This window comes from Vicia villosa, linkage group LG5 (assembly GCF_029867415.1).
Source record: "Vicia villosa cultivar HV-30 ecotype Madison, WI linkage group LG5, Vvil1.0, whole genome shotgun sequence".
Classification (NCBI taxonomy): domain Eukaryota; kingdom Viridiplantae; phylum Streptophyta; class Magnoliopsida; order Fabales; family Fabaceae; genus Vicia; species Vicia villosa.
In genome coordinates, this window is record NC_081184.1 from 164,808,003 (window position 1) to 164,828,810 (window position 20,808).

General features: G+C 30.9%; 1 protein-coding gene across 1 annotated transcript; it reads left to right on the plus strand.

Annotated features, from left to right (window-relative positions):
* Positions 1-10,687: 10,687 nt before the first annotated feature.
* On the plus strand, positions 10,688-17,285 carry LOC131603692 (COP1-interactive protein 1-like). Its single transcript, XM_058876107.1, has 5 exons — positions 10,688-10,837; positions 10,931-10,997; positions 11,373-11,417; positions 12,517-12,691; positions 12,860-17,285. Exons 4-5 carry the CDS (start codon positions 12,598-12,600, stop codon positions 17,071-17,073), a joined length of 4,308 nt encoding a protein of 1,435 aa, XP_058732090.1. The 5' UTR covers positions 10,688-10,837; positions 10,931-10,997; positions 11,373-11,417; positions 12,517-12,597; the 3' UTR covers positions 17,074-17,285.
* Positions 17,286-20,808: the final 3,523 nt, after the last annotated feature.

The following is a 20,808-nucleotide window of genomic DNA, read 5'->3' on the forward strand; positions in this document are numbered from 1 at the left end:
CCTACTAGACCTATGCTTGTAATTATGGAATAATATGCCACGGTATTCAAAATTTGGCCACATATTATGATCATTTATTAGGCTTATGATTTCATAAGAACAATCATTATATGATTGCTTGTGATAATACCTATGGACATAACTTTGAGGGTTTTCATACATGCCCAACTTGTAGTATCTTTTATTTCAAGTCATGGTTAATTTGTATGTTGAGAAGTTTATTGTTTACTCAATCATCTCCTTCTCCAGTTTAAACTTTAAAAAGAGCTTTATAAAATAGATTTATGTATATGAGGTCCATTTGTTATAGATTTTAAAAAATGTTTGTTTTTTTATAATTTTTAAAATTGATTTTTATAAGAACTTTTTAAAAACAGTAAAAATTATTTCAAAATTATTATTTTTTAATTTAAAAAAAAATAGTTTCGATATTCAGTAAAAAAAAAATACTTCAAACTCATTTTTCATAAATTAAAAAAATGAGTTTTGATATTTAGTGAAAATAATTTCAAATTCATTTTTTAAATACATACATACATATATATATATATATATATATATATATATATATATATATATATATATATATATATATATATATATATATATATATATATATATATATATATATATATATATATATATATATATATATATATATATATATATATATATATATATATATATATTTGAAAATGACTTTATAGAAAATTATTTAAAATAATTTTTTAATTTAATTATTTTTTCAAAGTTTCAATATAAAAAAATACTATAACAAAATTATAAAGTATTTAAAATAATATTTTATAAAAAATTATTTAAATTATTATTTTTTATAATTTCATTAAATAATTTTTTTGTAATTCTTTTTAACAAAAATATAGAATATAAAAAGAAATTAAATAAACATAATTTAATTCATATTAGACCCTATTGATGGTGTATTAAACTATTATTATTATTTTATGTTAAATTTAGTTAAGAAATATGATTGATCATAACTCATCTCTATAAAATGAGTATTATCTCAACTTATAACTTTAATGTAGAATTTTTAATGCACCGTTTTACGCTCAGAATTAGATATATGAAGCTGTCATATCCCAATTTTTAACCCTAAGATCTCACTTTATTTGCATTAAATCCAAAAGAGTTTAATCATCATCATCATTATTCATCTTATCTAAAGATCCTCATACATCATCATTAACCTCAAGATACCAGAGATATGTGTTTGCCTGTTTACTTCTTTTACAAGATAGGTATGTTAGATCAAGGAGCTTAAGTAATCAGGGTTTTTGTCGCTCTCAAAGTGGCTCAAGTTTCTCATAAGATCAAGTGATTTCCCTCATAAAATATACAAGTCCAAATATGCTCAATTCAAGATCATTAACTTTCAAATTCATATGATGCACAAATTAGGGTTTTTTGACCTAATTCATTGGAGTGTTGACCTTTTGGTCAAAGCATGATCTCTTGACTTGAAACATGATTCAAGGTCCTCAAGTACTTCATTATAGTCCACTCATATGATTCAATTGTCTAGAGGAGTTTGATTCATTGGTATTGAAAAAATTACAATTCATTTGTTGAAGAAGTCAACTGTTCAAGGATCAAGTTTGACTTTTCAAATTTTTGATCAACCATGGACTCTTAAGGTCAAGGATCATGAAAATATGGTTGATAGAACAATATGACCAAGTGGAATCAAAATATTTGAGGTTACTTGCAAAAGGGGGAATAATTTTGGAAACTTGTAGAAACCAAATGAACAAACCAACATTGAACCATGACCAAAACCACTTTGTTTCACTTTCATAAGCCATTTGGAACCTCTATAAATAGATCTCATTTCCTCATAACCAAATATACCAAATTTCACAAAAAACACCATTGTTGGAATTTCAAATAATTCAAATTTTGAATTCCCCTTTTCTCTCAAGTTTCCATTGATTTTTTCTCACATTCGCCATCCATATATCATATATAACCTATTATATATCAAGTTTTATATTGATATGAATTGATGATTTGTTGATGTTTATACTATTATTCTAACTTTGATTCTTTACCATGAATTAATTTTTTATGAAGTGAAGTTTTATATTGATATGAATTGATGATTTGTTGATATTTATACTATTATTCTAACTTTGATTCTTTACCATGAATTAATTTTTTATGAAGTGATTAAAACTTGATTAAATATACACTTCACTTTGAAAACCCTAATTCATATATGATCTTAACTTGAAATTGATGCCATGCCTTGGAGTTCACACTTGTTTATACCATATTAATTTATTAGGGTTTTTCTCATTTAATCTTAATATATTGTTTGTGATTAATCTTATATACTTAAGGTGATTACCATGAACAAATGTTTGTTTTGATCTTGCCATGTTTATATACTTGATATATCTTGATATAATCCCTTTACTTGATGATTGTCTATTCTAATTTAATGTTCACACTAGTTTAGACCACATGTGTACATATTTGTCTTAATCTTATATACTTAAGGTGATTACCATGAACAAATGTTTGTTTTGATCTTGCCATATTTATATACTTGATATATCTTGATATGATCCCTTTACTTGATGATTGTCTATACTAATTTAATGTTCACACTAGTTTAGACCACATGTGTACATATTTGTTTGATATGCATATTCCAACATGATGTATGTATGCTTTGTATGAGATTTACTTGTCTTGGTCACTTAATATTCATGTTGATTGATTGATCACATGTTTATATGTTCATATTTTTTTACCATACTTCACTTGACTCCATGGTTCATCCATATATTTGTGTGAATACTTGTCTACCATGATACCATATTTAACTTTGCTTTGTCTTATTATGTATTATCATCACTTTATACTTGATATGTCCATGCTTATCCATGATACTACTATATTCATATACACATGTTCACATGTTCATACACACCCATATGTCCATATATACTTGATGTGATTAAGATCTTGATGCTTGACTTTATTGAGACATGTCTTTTATTCTTACTAGGTCATAATATTTATACTTACCTTAAGTTTACTTGTAAATATATTGACCCCTTTGTTTGTTTAACACTTATCTATCCTTGAATCATATTGATGATTATTTTAGGATTTTCCCTTTGATATTGTCATATCCATATGATGGATTGACTTTGTTTATACTAAACATATTTTGACTTTGTTCATGATACATATACCATATCTCATAGATATTACTTAAGATACTTTACCTGGATGTTTGCTTGAGATCCTTATGCTTGCATGGTTCCTCATTGATATTGCTTGTGTCTCCAATCCAAATGAATGAGATAGTATTGACAAATATTGTCAAGGTACCCACCTCTTTTCCTTCATTTATCTTTGCTTTGTATTTTAAAAACTCAGCACCAAAATCATTGTTTTGCACTTCTAGAGCTTAGCCCATTTTAAACATGCTTTGTATTACTAAGACCTAGCATTTTAAACCCATTGTTTTGCATTTCTAAAGCTTGACTTTTTTTCAAATATGCTTTGTATTTCTAAAACCTAGCATTTCAAACCCTTACTTTGTGTTTCTAAAGCTTAGTCTCCTTTTAAAACTTGCTCTGCATTTCTAAAGCTTAGCAATTCAAAAACATACTCTGTAATTCTAAAACTTAACACCCAAAAACATTTTGCCACGTTGGCCCTTTTTTATTTTAAGGAGAACTACAAATTCTCTGACTTCCCTATTGCACTTAATAGGTATGTAGGCACAAGATGCGATGTTATGCCGAGCATAATAAAACTCTTTTCTCACCATCCAACTCTTTTCACAAACAAGTATAACAATAATAAAATCTAATATATATATATATATATATATATATATATATATATATATATATATATATATATATATATATATATTTCAAAGAGATATAGATACACAGAGTGCTAATACGTTCTCTTTGTATAACTAACCTCCGAACTTAAGAACTCTGTGTATTTTATTAGTTTTTATTTAAAAACTTCTTTGGGTTTTACTTTGTTATTTTCCCATTTTCTTTAAAAACAATAAAGCGCGGTGAAGACTTTCATTAAAATATGATTTAAATCAATCAATGACTTAGTTTCAATTTTTTACCGCTACAGAAGCGTGTAAATAAATAGTGGATAAATCGATAGAAAAAACTGGAAAAAAATATAACCTATTGTATCTTAAACAAAACATTTGATATCATATCAAAAATATAATTAAATCTAAACTTTTTTTAATAAAATTGATTTGTACTCTCTTCGTCCCACAATGAGTGACTCAGCACACCATTTCACACATATTAAGAAAAATGTAAAAAAATAGAGAGAGAGAGAGAGAGAGAGAGAGAGAGAGAGAGAGAGAGAGAGAGAGAGAGAGAGAGCTAATATTGTTTTTACTATAGTATCCTTATCATGTATTGGGAATGTTGAACATTTTATTAATTAGAGGGTATAATTGGAAAAAGTGTATTGGAAATTGAAATGGATCATTTATTTTGAGACATCATTTTATTCTAAATGGACCACTCATTGTGGAACGGAGGAAGTAGGATATAAATGCATAATAGGGATTAATTACTATAGACTGATTTTACGGTCTATGTCAAGGACAAGGTTGTTAAAATCACGATTTAAAACCTAAACTCTTAGATTTTACGTTTCTAGGTCGGCATTTAGTGCTAAATCGCAGGTAAAATCATTTTTAAGTAAAATCATATAGTGGAACGATTTTACACGATTTAAATCGCTCTAAAATCTATAAACTAATCGTTGGAGTTTACTCTTTAACTTGGTTTTACCTCTTTTTTTCTTGAAATTTTAAAAAGCCCAACCGAATAAAACTTCTCCCACTTTAATATTTTATTCACTTTAAATAACCTTATTTTGTACATAAACATAGACAGACTTATTTCAGTTTCTATTGTTGAGTTTAGCAAATAGGTTAATAGCAAAGTTTTATTTAAAATTTCAAACGTATTGTAGAACCAAAAGAAATATTAAAGTATATCATTTCCAATTATCATAATTCTTACATGTTGGCTTTCTACTCATTCAAAACATATATTAATTTTCGACATAAAGTTATACATAGTCAAAGCATATATATATATATATATATATATATATATATATATATATATATATATATATATATATATATATTGTAATGAAATAAACTCAACGATTATACGTTTCAATTTTATCTAATCAAAACGAGTCAAGGTAAAAATTCGATTATAAATTTATGATAACTTTGATCTATGTAAAAATACTTTATAGTATATATTTTAATTAAATTCTAAACAAATACTACCAAATACAAAAACACTAAGAGGTTCTAAATGATGACAATAATTGGCCACGTGACCTATAATTGCCGGCACGGGGAAGCAGCTTGGTTACAGACACATGAAAAAGCCGCAGCTGGAGACAGATCATCAAATACAAGATGCTAAAAAGGGATCTTCGTGGCATCCTATTATGCACCTTTCTGCCAATTTTGTTTCTTCCTAATTCTGCTACTTTTTCCATATGTCACCACGTTTAAACAATACCAGTTGCTCTGTCTCACAATATTTTTGCATCTAACGTTAATTACAACGTAGTGGTATAATTTAAAGTGTATAATTTTTATGCTAATTTCTTTTTTACACAACACTCACATGTACTATTATTTTAGATCCGGTCTCATTTATAAGAAAATATTCACTTTTTAGATATATTGAATAAATAATGTATCTGAACAATATATTGTCAAGATACATTATTTATTTAATGTATTATAAGAAAATATTCACTTTTTAGATATATTGAATAAATAATGTATCTGAACAGTATATTGTCAAGATACATTATTTATTTAATGTATCTAAAAAGTAAATATTTTCTTATAAATAGGACCAGAGGGAGTACATGATACTTAAGATTTGAATTACATTAAAATACATATATTTTACGGTAAAATTAAATACAAAATGCGTTTAATTTATTTTGTCTCTATTTTATCTATATACAACAATCAATTAAAAGTAGTTTTTTATATCTAAAAACGATTCAAAATTTTGAATTTTATTAATAAGTATGAAGTATTGATTTTTACTTATAAATTACTATAAATATTTAACAATTAATTTATGGAAAATTATATAAAAATTGAAGAAAATAAGAAATATTATTTGTATTTATTAATTGACTGGTAATTTAAATTTGAATAAATAAAATTTATATCAATAGAATTTTTTGATTGATATATAATAAAATAGAGTGGAGTATAAAGATACAGAGCTTTTAATTTTATTTTAATATTTTAATTATAATAATTATAAAACCACTTTACAATATATAGACACTAAATTATATGAAATATAGAATGAGATCTAGGGATGTCAATTGCATCTGTTAATGGGGATCCCTGTGGGGAATATCTGTGCGGAGATCCAAAGTTAGGGATTTTTTTCCCCGTGGGGATGGGGATGGAGGGAAAAGTTCCCCCGATAACACTTTGGGGCGGGGATTGGAAAAGTATCCTCCGTCTCCGTGGATTCCCCGACTCCGACGATATATTTTAATTTATATATTTTATATATTATATAATTATATAATTTTACATGAAAAATATCAATGTATTAGAAAATGAAGAGTCATTAGAAGTTATAGATTTGTCACACATAATCAACCACTTGCGTTGGACGACATCGGTATTGTTGTAGTAAATTAGTGGAAGCACGGTAGCAAGTTATGTTACTATTTATTTATTTCTTTTTGCATAAAAAATATTAGCAACATCAAGTTCTTTTGCTTTTTTTTATTTATTTATTATTGATGCAAGATGTATTTTTATTTTTTTTATAAAATAAAGATGCAACTATATGCGTTTTAAAAAATACGGAAAAAAATAACAAAATACTAGTGTCATATTTTTGATCAAAAAGTGTAGAATTTTTTTTAAGATTCGATCTCCGTGGGGATCTGTGGGGATGGGGATGGGGGGAAATATCCCCCGTGGCGGGGATTGGAGATGGAGATGAGGACTAAATTTGGGGGCGGGGCGGGAAGCGGAGAAACATCCTCCGAACAATATCTGCCCCGTTGACATCCCTAATGAGATCTAATAAATTGTATTATGATTAGTTCCACTCCATTCATTATTTGTATATTTAAATTAATAAATTATGATTATTTCATTCTGTTTTGTTACATGCTATTAATTTAAAGGAGATGTTAACTAGTGTCTCATAAGTATTCGTTGATAGTTTAAAATAGTATATTTAGAAAAAAATATTTGTAGTCAATTCAAATCGACTGTTTTAAGAAATACAAAATATGTTTTATTAAATAATTATATTCAATGTATTAAAAGGTAAAATAATTAATTTATTTAAAAAACATTTTTTTATTTAGAATTTCAAATACTCATTAACTCTTGATTCAAACACAATATAAAATTTAAACGGATCTAGCCCTTTTAAAGATTTTTAATTGAATTTTTTAAACTTGAAAAAAGATGCGCATATATTATTTTATTTGTAATTATACTATTGATTTGTTTTTTTAAACCCTTGTGAGTATCTTTAATTTGCCACGGTATTAGCTAAAGTGGAGTTTCAATAGGTTGTAGGTGAGTAACTTGCAACATAAGGAACGGTTTTCAAAAGGAGTAGTTAATTAGATGACTTTATTCATTTAAACTCTTACCTATCATTTGTAGAGTTTAAAAATAGTGTACAAATTTATAAACTAATGTTATACATACAATTAATAAAAAAAATTATATTTATTATGTCATATTAATATTTTTTAAAATTAAGAGTTTTAAGGTAGTAGTGTAAACTAAGTTTACACATACAACTAATTAAAATTCTTACACTTATCATGTTATATTAATTTTTTCAGATTAAAATTATGTTTTAATTGAATACATGGTTGTAATTAGTTGACAGTGTAAAAATATTTTACACTGTATATTTCTTTATTTTTAAAATTAATTGTATTTTTATAATGGTTTAGATCATTAATTTTTTTTTCAATTTTACTTTTGCATACCGTTCATTGATCACTCTTTTTCTTAAGTTCATTAATTTGTAAATCAAGAAATTCAAATGATTTAGTATTACTGGGTCATCCTAAAGTTTAAGAATTACCGAATCTCACTCTTACTATTATGCAATAATGATCCAATACATCAAAGTCGTGTTACACAAAGCAGAAACCTCTTATACCTTTCGGCTAGACAATTAAGTTGTTGAATTATCCTCTTCCTAAGCAGAAAAACATTCTTGGGGCTGATGTTATAGACGTTTTCTTTTTAAAATTATAGTTTCTCCTTTTCTTTAGCTTTTTCACAAACAAAAAAATTTTCAATCTACTTATAAACAAATCAACTTTACATTCTCTTGTGATAGTGTATGTATATGAAAGAGTTAAAAGATAAATAAATATAGAGTTTAATCGAGATATACAGAAATGTAAAATAGTTTTAGAGAAAAGGGGTGATGCACTGTCAGTGTAAAATATTTTGTTAAATATTTTTACACGGTGAACCAATCACCATCATGTATCCAATTAAACAATTCTTTTAATTAAAAACAATTTTAATGATATGGAAAATATATCGATGAATTTTTATTGGATGATTGTGTAAAACTATTTTACACTGTCAGTGCACTACCTTTTAACTCATAGTTTTACATTGTGGTTCAATAAAAATATAATAATATGTCATGTCATACAATTAATTAAAAATTTCCATCTAATTTAACGAAATACATAACCGTCATTCATTAATAATTTAAAATTTTTACATTGTGAATGCGAAGGCCATTTTCTTATAAGTGTCATTAATATTGTTGCAATTTATGACTGCGGGGTTACACTGAAATAGTTAGAGGACTAGAGCTAATGTAGGTAAGTTACTTGTAATATGAAGATTAGGGAAAATAGGAGATCAACTTTAATGGTACTATTTTAGAATCTAAACTCTATTTAGACTATTAGTTAAATTGATTTATTAACATTTTATAAAATAAAAGTAAATACTATATTTTATATTTTTGAACTTTTACTTTTAAATTTGATATATTTAGTCTTACAATCAATTCTCATAACATAATTTGAATTTACAAATTTGTTTGATTGAAATAAATCATTATCTTTATAGATATTAAATTTGTAAAAAGAACATATATATTATCAATTGAATTACGAAAATTTAAAAGTTGATAATAATAATAATATTCACTATAAAAAAATAATTTTTAATTCACTTAATTTAATTATTAATGAATTTGATCCATATAAAGATCATGTACATTAATTATTTAATAAATTTAAAAAGTGAATTTTTGTTGATATTAATCGATGTTAGTTGCGCTAAACTAAATTTTGCTAAACCATTTTAAATATAATAATCAAATATGAGAAAACGCGTTCGAATATAAAAAATAATGGATTTTTTACATAGAGTCCAAGATTCATACTAATAATATTTCATCTCCGAGAATTATGAATATAATTTTTAAGAGAATTAAATTTACCATTCAAAAGAGTAGAGACACATGTTGTCCGCATACTTTAATTTATGTGTAATTCATATCTCTAAGATTTTATTTGGATGTCTGGATAATAAGGGAGAAAAATTGAGCGAGAAGAATAAAAAATTTTAGGTGAGAAGATTTTTGAGATTTATTTTTATTCAAAAAACGAAATTCTCCTAATTTAGAAAATTAAAAAAATTATATTATTGGAGGAATTTGGAAGAATTACCTAAATTGTTTAAATATAATATATGTTATTACAACATTTTAAAATTTAAAAAATATTAATTATAAACACTCTTTTATTATTTTATGTAAATTTTAAATGTTGAATTTTTATATAATTAAAAAAAATTCTTTTCAAATTATTCCCTCTCGTCTCCTCCAGACTCCCAAACAAACTTTTAAAATAACAATATAATTTTTGTATTTGAATTGATTAATTTTAAATTAATTTTTTTAATGCACAATTTTCAACATAATTTTTTTTCTTTTAATTTACTTGTACCTTATGACATGTCACTAGTATTTTCTATATTTTTAAATATAAATAGTTTAAAATTGAATTGTAATTGTTTTTATTGAAAACAATATTTAAATCTAAATAATATAAATTTCCATTAATAAAAATAGTATAAAATATTCCAATAAAATTATATAAATGTTTTTGATCAAGGTAAAATTAAACTTTAATGAATATAAGCTGACATACACTGTTATTTTTTAATAGAAATTCATTATTCATTAGCTTAAAAGTTGTATATGATGGACGAGATACGTAGTGGTTATTGATTGATACTGTAAAATTAAGTTAGGGTTAATATATATCTTTTTTTTCACATAAAATTATGTAAATTTTATTGAAAAATTGATTTAAAAAAAAATTAATACTACTTTAATAGATGGAACTAATTAGATTTAAATCCAAATTAAGTTTACATTTCCAATCGCTTCGACATAAAAGAAAGTGAGTAGAAATTTCAAAATAACCATGATGACAAGTCATCACCATGTCCCCGCGCAAGAAAAACCCCGAAAATCATGCAATGGCACTATCGTAATAAATAAACAAAAAAGGGTCAAACATCCCAATATCAATCCAAAGATTCCATTCACGAAATTTGAAGGTGAAAAATGCTGGCACATCTTTAGAGCGCTCTAATCCAAACAAAACCACTTTTCATTTCATATTATCATTTAAACAAAATCAAATTATTTTCTCTAACTCTTCTTAACGCTCTTTCAATCCTTCACCATCTTCTTCTCAACTCTCTCAGGTAACAAACAACTCTGAATTCCGATTTTTTCTTCTTCGAAATTTTCAGTTCCGTTTCAAATTGCAAACTCAATTCTCGATCCTTTTATTGTAGTTGAAGCTCTTTGATTTCACCTTCTTGATTCGTTCAGATCAGCGTAATCTGCTGAAACTGAATTCATGTAAGCTTCAATTTCATTCTCTTTGGTTCATAGTTTGATTGTTGATTAGTTGTTAGTGTTTCTTTGTATTCTCCGCTTTTGCATGTGGTTTTGATTTGAAGTTAGTTCAGTTTGTATCTTGAATTCTTGATCCTTAATCTGAATAATTTATTGTGCTATTAATTTTCTTGAAGATGAAGATGAAGATGAAGATGATCTTCGATGATTATCTTCTTCTTTTAGTTTACTTTGAAATTTAAGCGAGAAAAAAAAAACTAGTAAAAAATTGATTGGAAAGAAAAGTATATATCAGCTATTCAAAATCAGTAGTATATATTTTAGAATTTCTATTTGTTTTTGCTTTTCTTTTATAATTTTTTTTCGTCTCTTTAACAGATTCGGAAGAGAAGAAAGAAGGAAAACTGAAAGTATATTCTTAAGGTACTTATTCAAGTTTTACCAATATAGTGACAATTATAAGAATATTGAGCATCGGTTTTAGGGATTTTGCATGTAAAAAAGTTGCGTTTATGTTCGAATCCGACACTGATACTTGTGGTTACATTTAATTTATTCATTTTTTTAAATTATTATCCGTGTTGACGTGTCAGTGTTGGTTTAATTAATTTATTTTTTGGTTTAATTTAGTTATTTTTCAAATTATTATCGGTGTTGACATGTCAGTGTCGGTGTCGTATTTTTGGTGTGTCCGTGTTTCATAGGTTATAAGCAAATATTCCATTTTCAAATTTATTGAATAACTTATATATCTAGTCTAAGTCTAGTTAATAAACAGATATATTGATTATTCAATAATCCTCAAAAATAATATTTGCTTATTACAGTGACCAGTTTTTCTTAGTAGTAGTTGTATTATTACAGATTTGTTGTTTTTTGTTTAATAAAATAACTCAATTCTTGGAAGATTCCTGACGTTGTAGTAGTGGAGCCAGAGTGTAGCTGAGTTGTTTTTAATCAGTGTCTCCTTTTCTTTTTCTTCTTTTTGTTTTTATTTGTTTTAAATTTTAAAACTGATGATCTAATTTCATTTTATTAATCTGTTCTCAAAAATAGAATCTCGTTGGACCAGTAGGGGTTAATTAAAAGCTTTTACGAATTCGGGACCAGACTCTGAGAAGCTTAGTGAATCACATTTTGGTTTAGTAACAGTAATGATGGCAATGTCATCTAGTACTATCTTTTTTACTACTGAATTAAGCCAAACAATTACAGTTATTCACCTTTTCTTTGGCCCTTTGTTTTTATAGTGGCATGTTCGAATGGACCACAAATAATTATACAATCGTTCTTATATTTCAATACTTTTTGCTTTCCCTTCGGCAGGTGTCTGCGATAGATTTCCTGCCATATGTTTTGACTGCGATATCATAGTATTACACCGTACTTCTTGTGGTGACATAGAAACTGCATTAATTAAATATCTTTTTATGTCAAAACTAAAAAAAATATAACTATACATATTTCCTACAATAATTCATTTTACATTTTTCATTAAGAAATAAGTTTGTTACAATTTCAGCTCTTCACTTCCTGGAATCTACATGGTGAACAAATTATATTTGATTGGATATTGCTAAGAAATTGAATATTAGTGGAGAAGATGGTGAAACAACGCTGGAGAGAATCTATAAAATCGCTGCTTGGAAGTCACGTTGATCCTGATAAAGAAGAGCAGCTCCGAGGAACTAAAACAGGTATGATCTCTATCAACAATTAGACTCTTCTCCATGACAGCTGAAATGTGATATTAAGAAAAGATTATGATGCAAAATATGCTGTGATTCATGTATTTATGCTATGACTCATGTATATAATTATGGAGATCAAACAAATGATTTGGACTTTTTCTACTTTTCTTACAGAATTTGACGAGAAAGTGAGAAAGGTATTGAAACTTATTAAAGATGACGACAACCTTGAAGAGGATGGTACCCCAGCTGATAATTTGAAGAGGGGACAACTTGCTGATCTGATTGAGGATTTCCACGGTCAATACCAATCGCTTTATACAAAGTATGATCATCTGACAGGCGAGTTAAAGAAAAAAATCAAGGGCAAGCGAGAAAAGGGAAGTTCTTCATCTAGTTCTTCATCTAGCTCTGGCTCGGATTCAGATTATTCTTCAAAGAACCGAGACAGCAAAAATGGACAACTACAAAATGAATTTCAAAAGATAAATGATGGATTAAAACAAGAACTTGAAGTGGTGCACAAGGAAGTAGCTGAGTTAAATCAGAAGTTGACAATTACACATCAAGAGAAGGAGGAAATAAATTCAAAACACGAAGCAGCACTGAACAAATTACAAGAAGCAGACAAAATTAATTTGGGTTTGAAAACTGATGCTGATGCATTAGAGATTCAAAGATCAAAACTCTTAGCGGAGAATACTGAACTGAATAAGCAATTGGACAGTGCTGGAAAAGTAGAAGCTGAACTGAGTCAAAGATTGGAGGATATGAAGACAGAAAACAATAGCCTGGCCAAGGAGAAAGAGACAGCTCTCCAACAGATTGCCGAGGAAAAGAAGATTACAGCTGACCTGAGAAACCTCATTGATGAGCTGAAAGATGATAAGTTGGTGGCTGCGAAAGAATTACAAACAGTAACAGATGAACTTTCTATTCTGAAGCAGGAAATGAAACACTCAGAACAGCAAATAACAGCTATAAGCAAAAATCTGGAGGTCTCAAAAGAAGAAAATGAATCACTAAAAGCCGAACTTTCACAGGCTTCAAATGAGGTTCAGCTGTCTCAAAGCAGAATACAAGAATTTCTAGCTGAATCAAGTCAGTTAAAGGAGAAACTTGATGAGAGAGAAAGAGAAGTTTCAACCCTTACTCAAATGCATGAAGGGCATCAGAATGAGTCCTCAAATCAAATCAATGAACTAGAAGCACAAATCTCAAATCTGGGGCTGGAACTAGAGTCACTGCGAAACCAGAAAAGAGATATAGAGGATCAATTTCTAGCTGAATCAAGTCAGTTAAAGGAGAAACTTGATGAGAGAGAAAGAGAAGTTTCAACCCTCACTCAAATGCACGAAGGGCATCAGAATGAGTCCTCAAATCAAATCAAGGAACTAGAAGCACAAATCTCAAATCTGGGGCTGGAGCTAGAGTCACTGCGAAACCAGAAAAGAGATATAGAGGATAAATTTCTAACTGAATCAAGTCAGTTAAAGGAGAAACTTGATGAGAGAGAAAGAGAAGTTTCAACCCTCACTCAAATGCATGAAGGGCATCAGAATGAGTCCTCAAATCAAATCAAGGAACTAGAAGCACAAATCTCAAATCTGGGACTGGAACTAGAGTCACTGCGAAACCAGAAAAGAGATATAGAGGAGAAACTTGAGAGCTTTACCACAGAAGCAAGGGAACTGGGAGATCACAATTTAGGGTTGCAAAACCAAATTTCAGAACTTGAAACGAAGTCCAAAGAAAGAGAAGAGGAACTATCTGCTATAATGAAGAAACTTAAAGATAATGAGAATGAATCATCTTCTAAAGTATCAGATTTGACATCTCAGATAACCAATTTGCAGGCTGATATAACCTCATTACACGCTCAGAAGAATGAACAGGACGAGCAAATAGTTTTTAGAAGTAATGAAGCTTCAACTCGAATCGAAAGCCTTACAAATGAGTTGAAGGTATTGCAGCAGGAAGTGGAGTCTCTACAACACCAGAAATCTGACATAGAAGTTCAGCTCGAGGAAAAAAGCCGAGCAAATTCCGAGTATGCAATTCAAGTTCAAAGTCTGAAAGAGGAGGTTGACAGAAAAACTCTAGAACAAGAGAGGCTTATGGAAGACAGAGAAACTTTAACCACAGAAGCAAAAGAACTGGGAGAGCAGATTTTACGGTTGCAAAACCAAATTTCGGAACTTGAAACGAAGTCCAAAAAAAGAGAAGAGGAACTATCTGCTATAATGAAGAAACTCAAAGATAATGAGGAGGAATCATCTTCCAAAATATCAGATTTGACATCTCAGATAAACAATTTGCAGGCTGATATAAGCTCGCTACATGCTCAGAAAAATGAACAGGAAGAGCAAATAATTTTTAGAAGTAATGAAGCATCAACTCAAATCGAAAGCATAACAAATGAGATGAACGTATTGCAGCAGGAAGTGGAGTCTCTACAACACCAGAAATCTGACTTGGAAGTTCAGCTCGAGGAAAAAAGCCGAGAAAATTCAGAATGCTTGATTCAAGTTCAAAGTCTGAAAGAAGAGGTTGGCAGTAAATCTCTGGAGCAAGAGAGGCTTATGGAAGATAGAGAAAATTTAACCACAAAAGCAAAAGAACTTGGAGAGCACAATTTAGGGTTGCAAAATCAAATTTCAGAACTTGAGACGAAGTCCAAAGAAAGAGAAAAGGAACTGTCTGCTATAATGAAGAAACTCAAAGATAATGAGGATGAATCATCTTCCAGAATATCAGATTTGACTTCTCAGATAAACAATTTGCAGGCTGATATAAGCTCATTACTTGCTCAGAAAAATGAACTGGAAGAACAAATAGTTTTTAGAAGTAATGAAGCGTCAACTCGAATCGAGAGCAAAACAGATGAGATAAATGTATTGCAGAAGGAAGTGGAGTCTCTACAACACCAGAAATCTGACTTGGAAGTTCAGCTTGTGGAAAAAAGCCGAGAAAATTCCGAGTGCTTGATTCAAGTTCAAAGTTTGAAAGAAGAGGTTGACAGAAAAACCCTGGAACAAGAGAAACTTATGGAACACAGAGAAAACTTAACCACAGAGGCAAGGGAGCTGGGAGAGCATCATGCAGGGTTGCGAAACCAATATTCTGAACTAGAAATAAGGTCCAAAGAACGAGAAGAGGAGCTATCTGCTCTCATGAAGAAACTCAAAGATAATGAGGAAGAATCATCTTCCAAAATATCAGATTTGACATCTCAAATAAACAATTTGCTGGCTGATATAAGCTCATTACATGGTCAGAAAAACGAACTGGAAAAAGACTTGCTTTCCTCGCAGAAAACAAAAGAAGAATTGGAGCTCTACTGCAAAGAAATAAAAGAAGAACATGCAGAAACCCTCTCAGTGGTTGAGAATGAAAAGACCAAATTAGCCAACCAAAATATGGATCTTCAGAGAACATTGGAAGAACGTGAAGATGCATATCAGAAGTTAAATGAAGAATATAAAAAGGTTGACAGTTGGTTTAATGAATGCAAGGCCAAACTTGAAGTTGCAGAGAGGAAGATGGAAGAAATGGCAGAAGAGTTTCGTGAGGGCATTGGGTCAAAAGATCGTATAGTAGGTGATTTGGAACACCAAGTTGAAGACCTGAAAAGAGACTTGGAAGAAAAAGGAGATGAGATCAGCAATTTGCTTGAGAATGTGAGGAATCTTGAGGTAAAGCTTCGCATGTCAAACCAAAAGCTCCGGGTCACAGAACAATTGCAAAATGAAAATGAAGAAAAGTTTAAGCAAAAACAGAGTGCACTTGAAGATAGGATTGCTACATTGGCAGCAACAATCACAGCTAACAATGAAGCTTTTCATGAAACTATCACAACTATTAAAAAGTCTGTCAACAGTGTGATATCTGGAATAGATACTGTGAGCAGAAAATTTTCGGACGAAAGCAAAAATCACGAGAACAGCATCTCAAACATCTCACACGAGCTTCAGGTTGCAAAAGAATATGTTTGCGAGATCAATAGGGTTAAGGGGAAGTTAGAGAAAGATAAAAACCATTTGTTGGAGGAGTTGAAGGGTAAAAAGGAAGAGGAATTAACTCTGTTGGAGGAGTTGAAGGGTAAAAAGGAAGAGGAATTAATTTTGAAGGAGAAGGTTGAGAAGCTAGAGGCAAAGGCAAGAAAGGATGAATCAGAGAATATCAGTGTGAACGCAACTGTTGTTGAACTTAAGAAGACAGTTGAAGATCTAGAGAAGTTGATCAAAGAGAAAGAGGAAAGTTTGGGAGAGGAAAAGAGGGATGCCATTAGGCAGCTCTGTTTGTGGATTGATTATCACAGGGAGCGTAATGACTATCTCAAGGAAATCCTATCAAAAACTCGCAGGTTCCAGAGAGCAGCAGTGTAGATTCTTCTATATATTTTTCTTTTAAGCAGCTTTGTCCAGTTAGGTATTATCCTGATTTGACATATAATTAGCTCATTTTTTTTCCTGTGAATTGATTCTTTTGTTTTACAAACATGAGTGTGTGTATAATTTGATTTTCGTATCAGGAGCAGGGTTAGTTATGTTCTTCTCCTGAATTTGAATTGAATAATAGTAGTGAGGTCTTTTTGTTCTATTCAGTGTAAAAATTTGGACTAACAAGCCCCACTATCAAATTTTCACAGTTTTTGGCCGTCTTAGATGCTTTTAATTTTACATTTTCTGTGTGTTACATGTAGCTCTTTAAGCTGGCTGGCATTCTGCTCTAAGTCACATTGTTTTTTAATGTCTTCTTGGGGGTTTAAATTTTGGATAGTTCTGATCCATTCCACTCCAATGGATGAGAACTTGTGGAACAACCACTAAACCATTGCGAATTATTTTGTAATTGAGGACTTAGACTGAATTCATGAGGCAAGAGGAGTAAAAGGAATAGAAATAGAACCATGGAATTCCTTCAACCGAGGCCTGCGGAAAACATGGTAAATTGTAGCCGTTGCAGAAAGGAAACACTAAATGGCAGCCATTTATGCAAGCACGTCACACGTGGCTAGCAGATTGGGAAACAATTATGGGACGAGCTTAGCGCACTTTAGTAGACTAATCCAGACCCATGGAGTTTCATTCATGATTTTAATGCATTACTTGGTACACACGAAAAGTATGGAATATGCACTCTTAACAAAACTTCTTCTGATGAGTATAGAAAATAGACTAATCATAATGAACTGACTCACCTATGTACTAATGGTAGCTTTTCTACTTGGAATAATGGTAAAGAAAGATAGAGATTATGTAACAGACAAAAAGTATGGAATATGCACTCTTAACAAAACTTCTTCTGATGAGTTTAGAAAATAGACTAATAATAATGAACTGATTCACCTATATACTAATGGTAGCTTTTATACTTGGAATAATGGGAAAGAAAGGTAGAGATTATGTAACAGACAGACGTAATAGAAGTGTTTGTAACCAGTTATGCTTGGAATCTTGGCAGAGTGTAGATGCACAATTTTAACAAAAAACCACTCTAATTATTGTTTCTTACTATTGACATGTAATAATAATACCATGATTTGTCCTAGGCACTTTAATATTTTTTAAGATATGAACTCTCAGTAAAACTTACAAATTTGTAATTCCTGAGAAATGGAAAAAGGCAATGGTTGGTTATCCAATGTTTGTATTAGCTTAGCTAAGGGCTGAGGGCTCTAAAACCACTCTTCAAAAAATGAAACGTGGAAATATTTGACAATGTTCACCTATCATTTGTTAAGATTTCAAATAAACTAGATATAATTCAAAGACTTATAAACAATTCATGTTATAACAACTCTTCATGCTTTCGTAACCGCTACGCCGGCTATGATTCCATGCTTATCCGACTTGGCGTACTGCGGGATTCACCGGGGAGGAGCGACATCCAGGCTGATCCAACTTCGCAACCTATATCAGCCTCCTTGCTATAGTTCTGATCTCAGATTCCAGCTCGACCTATGACGTTGACTCTCTATGATATAGCCCTAATCTTAGTCCCGGGCTCATAAGTCGGTTTAAGTATTTTTGGTATGTACATAAGCCCCCGATCTCGAGACCCATAGGGACGAAGTGTTCATCCAGGAAGACCTTTGGAATTCTTGAGGCGACTTGGGAGATCGATTTCGACGTGATCTAACGGTCAGGAAGACCTTAGCGTGTGCCAGTGGCCTTTTTAAGAGCAGTTATGGTGCGCCTTTCCTCGCATCTTTTCGCCTTACCGTGTAATGATGGATTTTTATGGGTAATAAGTTTCCATCATCCCTTTTCATCCTAGCTGTTCGTAGGCTTGCTATTTAAAGACTATAAACTCCTTGTCACTTGACACTATCGAAAAGTAACGCTTTAAAGTTTTAAAGACTCTTCTCTCCTACACCCTTGCTTCTCTCCTGCTCAAGTAACATTTCTCTTCTTTACTTTTCTTTGCTTTTATTTTTCCAATAATGGTGATCATTCGAGAGTGCGATGAATCAAGGAATACATTTATTCCTCGGAATACCTAAGAGAGAAAATATCTTTGAGAGCAATGCGTGAAATCTTGTGAAGGTCATTTGGGGCGAATCAAACTTTACCAGATCATTAAAGAAGTTTACGGTGACCTTTACACATCCTTTAGCGACTCTGACTCGGATTCTAAATCATCATGTTCTGTAGAAGTTCTAATGGAGACGGACGACTCCTTCGTAGATTCAGAAGTTCTGAGCTACAAGTGCAGCACGATTGATTACAACGATATATGGAAACTTCACTCTAGCAGAAACCTCTCATCCACTGGGAATGAGGAGGATGTTATCCTGGAGACCTGTGAGGATGGTGAAAGGGTTTGTCTCTTTCGCCCTAAAGGCATGGGTGAAGAATTTTTTTTCTTTTATATTGGGGCAGCTGGGTCTCCCTTAACGGGTCTCCTGGAAGGAATTTCCTCCGCGCTTACACCTCCAACTACAAGGGTTTCAAAGATCGGCTTCTTTGAGTAAAAAGCAAAAACAGATGCCTCAGAGTTTTGTACGTGGCATATGGGAGCTAACACTTCCTTTTTTACTGGACGGAGAATCCATCACCTATTTTCGATTTTGATTATGACAAGCTAAAAGTGGAGAAAGTTCAAGCGCTTTCCCTACTAGACTTCTTCCACATGATGAAAGTAAATGACATAATGGAAATGTCTGGGAACCAAGAGATACTCTTGGAATATCTAGGTAAGGATTCTGTGAGCCTCATACCTTATGAGGTTTATCTTGTGCTCGTTCTTATGTTTTTATTTATTTTTCTATTTGCAATGAAGATGTTGGCTACCTACATTAAAGAACAAAGAAAGTTGGTGGCCGAGGCTAGAGCCAAGTGAGCTGACAAGTCTGCCTTGAAGTCGGAATTGTTCGAAATCTAAACTCAGGCCGACGACTGTAGTCAGCAGCCGAGACCCTCCACCGAATTCAAATTATGGGACAACAACTTTGATGGCTTGAAATTCCTCTATGATCATCTGAACTCCAACGAAGATGTTGCTAAGGGCATATCCATCGAGGCTCAATAGTTGACTACCAATGTGAGTTCTTACTTGATGAGATGCGCCGTGATGACCCAGACTCTTTTTGAAGTTGGAGACGAGTCCGAAAAAGTTGAGATTCAACTATCCAAAGAGGTAACCAAGCTAAAAGGTGATCTTGAAGATCAAGCTCGTATAACGGAGGAGGCTACAAAGAGGTTGACTAAGGTGACCAAAAAGAAAGAAGATGTAGAGGTCACTATAAATGGGTTGATCCAGGATGTCAAGCAGCTTTGAGAGTCCAACAAACAGCTGAAGTGTTCTTTAAAAGATGCCCAGGTTGACCTGCTAGCTGCTGGCGATGAAGCTTTTGAAAGGGCTAAAGCTCAAGCTTTGTGTTTCCAGTCGGACCTTAATGTTACTGAAATGGATTTCTTCAAGGTCGTGATGGATGATTGACTAGTGGATATGGATGCCGAAACCTCGGAGGCCAAAGTTGAAGGCGGAGCCGAGAAGGAACAATAAGAGATTGCCCCCGCAAAGAGCCAGCCCTGTGAGGACTAGCCCGACATGTGATTACCCTTTGTGATTTTTGTTAGTCATCCACGTGGATGCATTTTGTAATGATTTTTGTA

What these genes read in the sequence shown, in the direction of transcription:
- LOC131603692 (XM_058876107.1), top strand. Translation starts at nt 12,598, where the DNA reads ATGGTGAAACAACGCTGGAGAGAATCTATAAAATCGCTGCTTGGAAGT. An exon ending in GCTCCGAGGAACTAAAACAG is followed by an intron (nt 12,692 to 12,859) that starts GTATGATCTCTA and finishes CTTTTCTTACAG; the next exon opens with AATTTGACGAGAAAGTGAGA.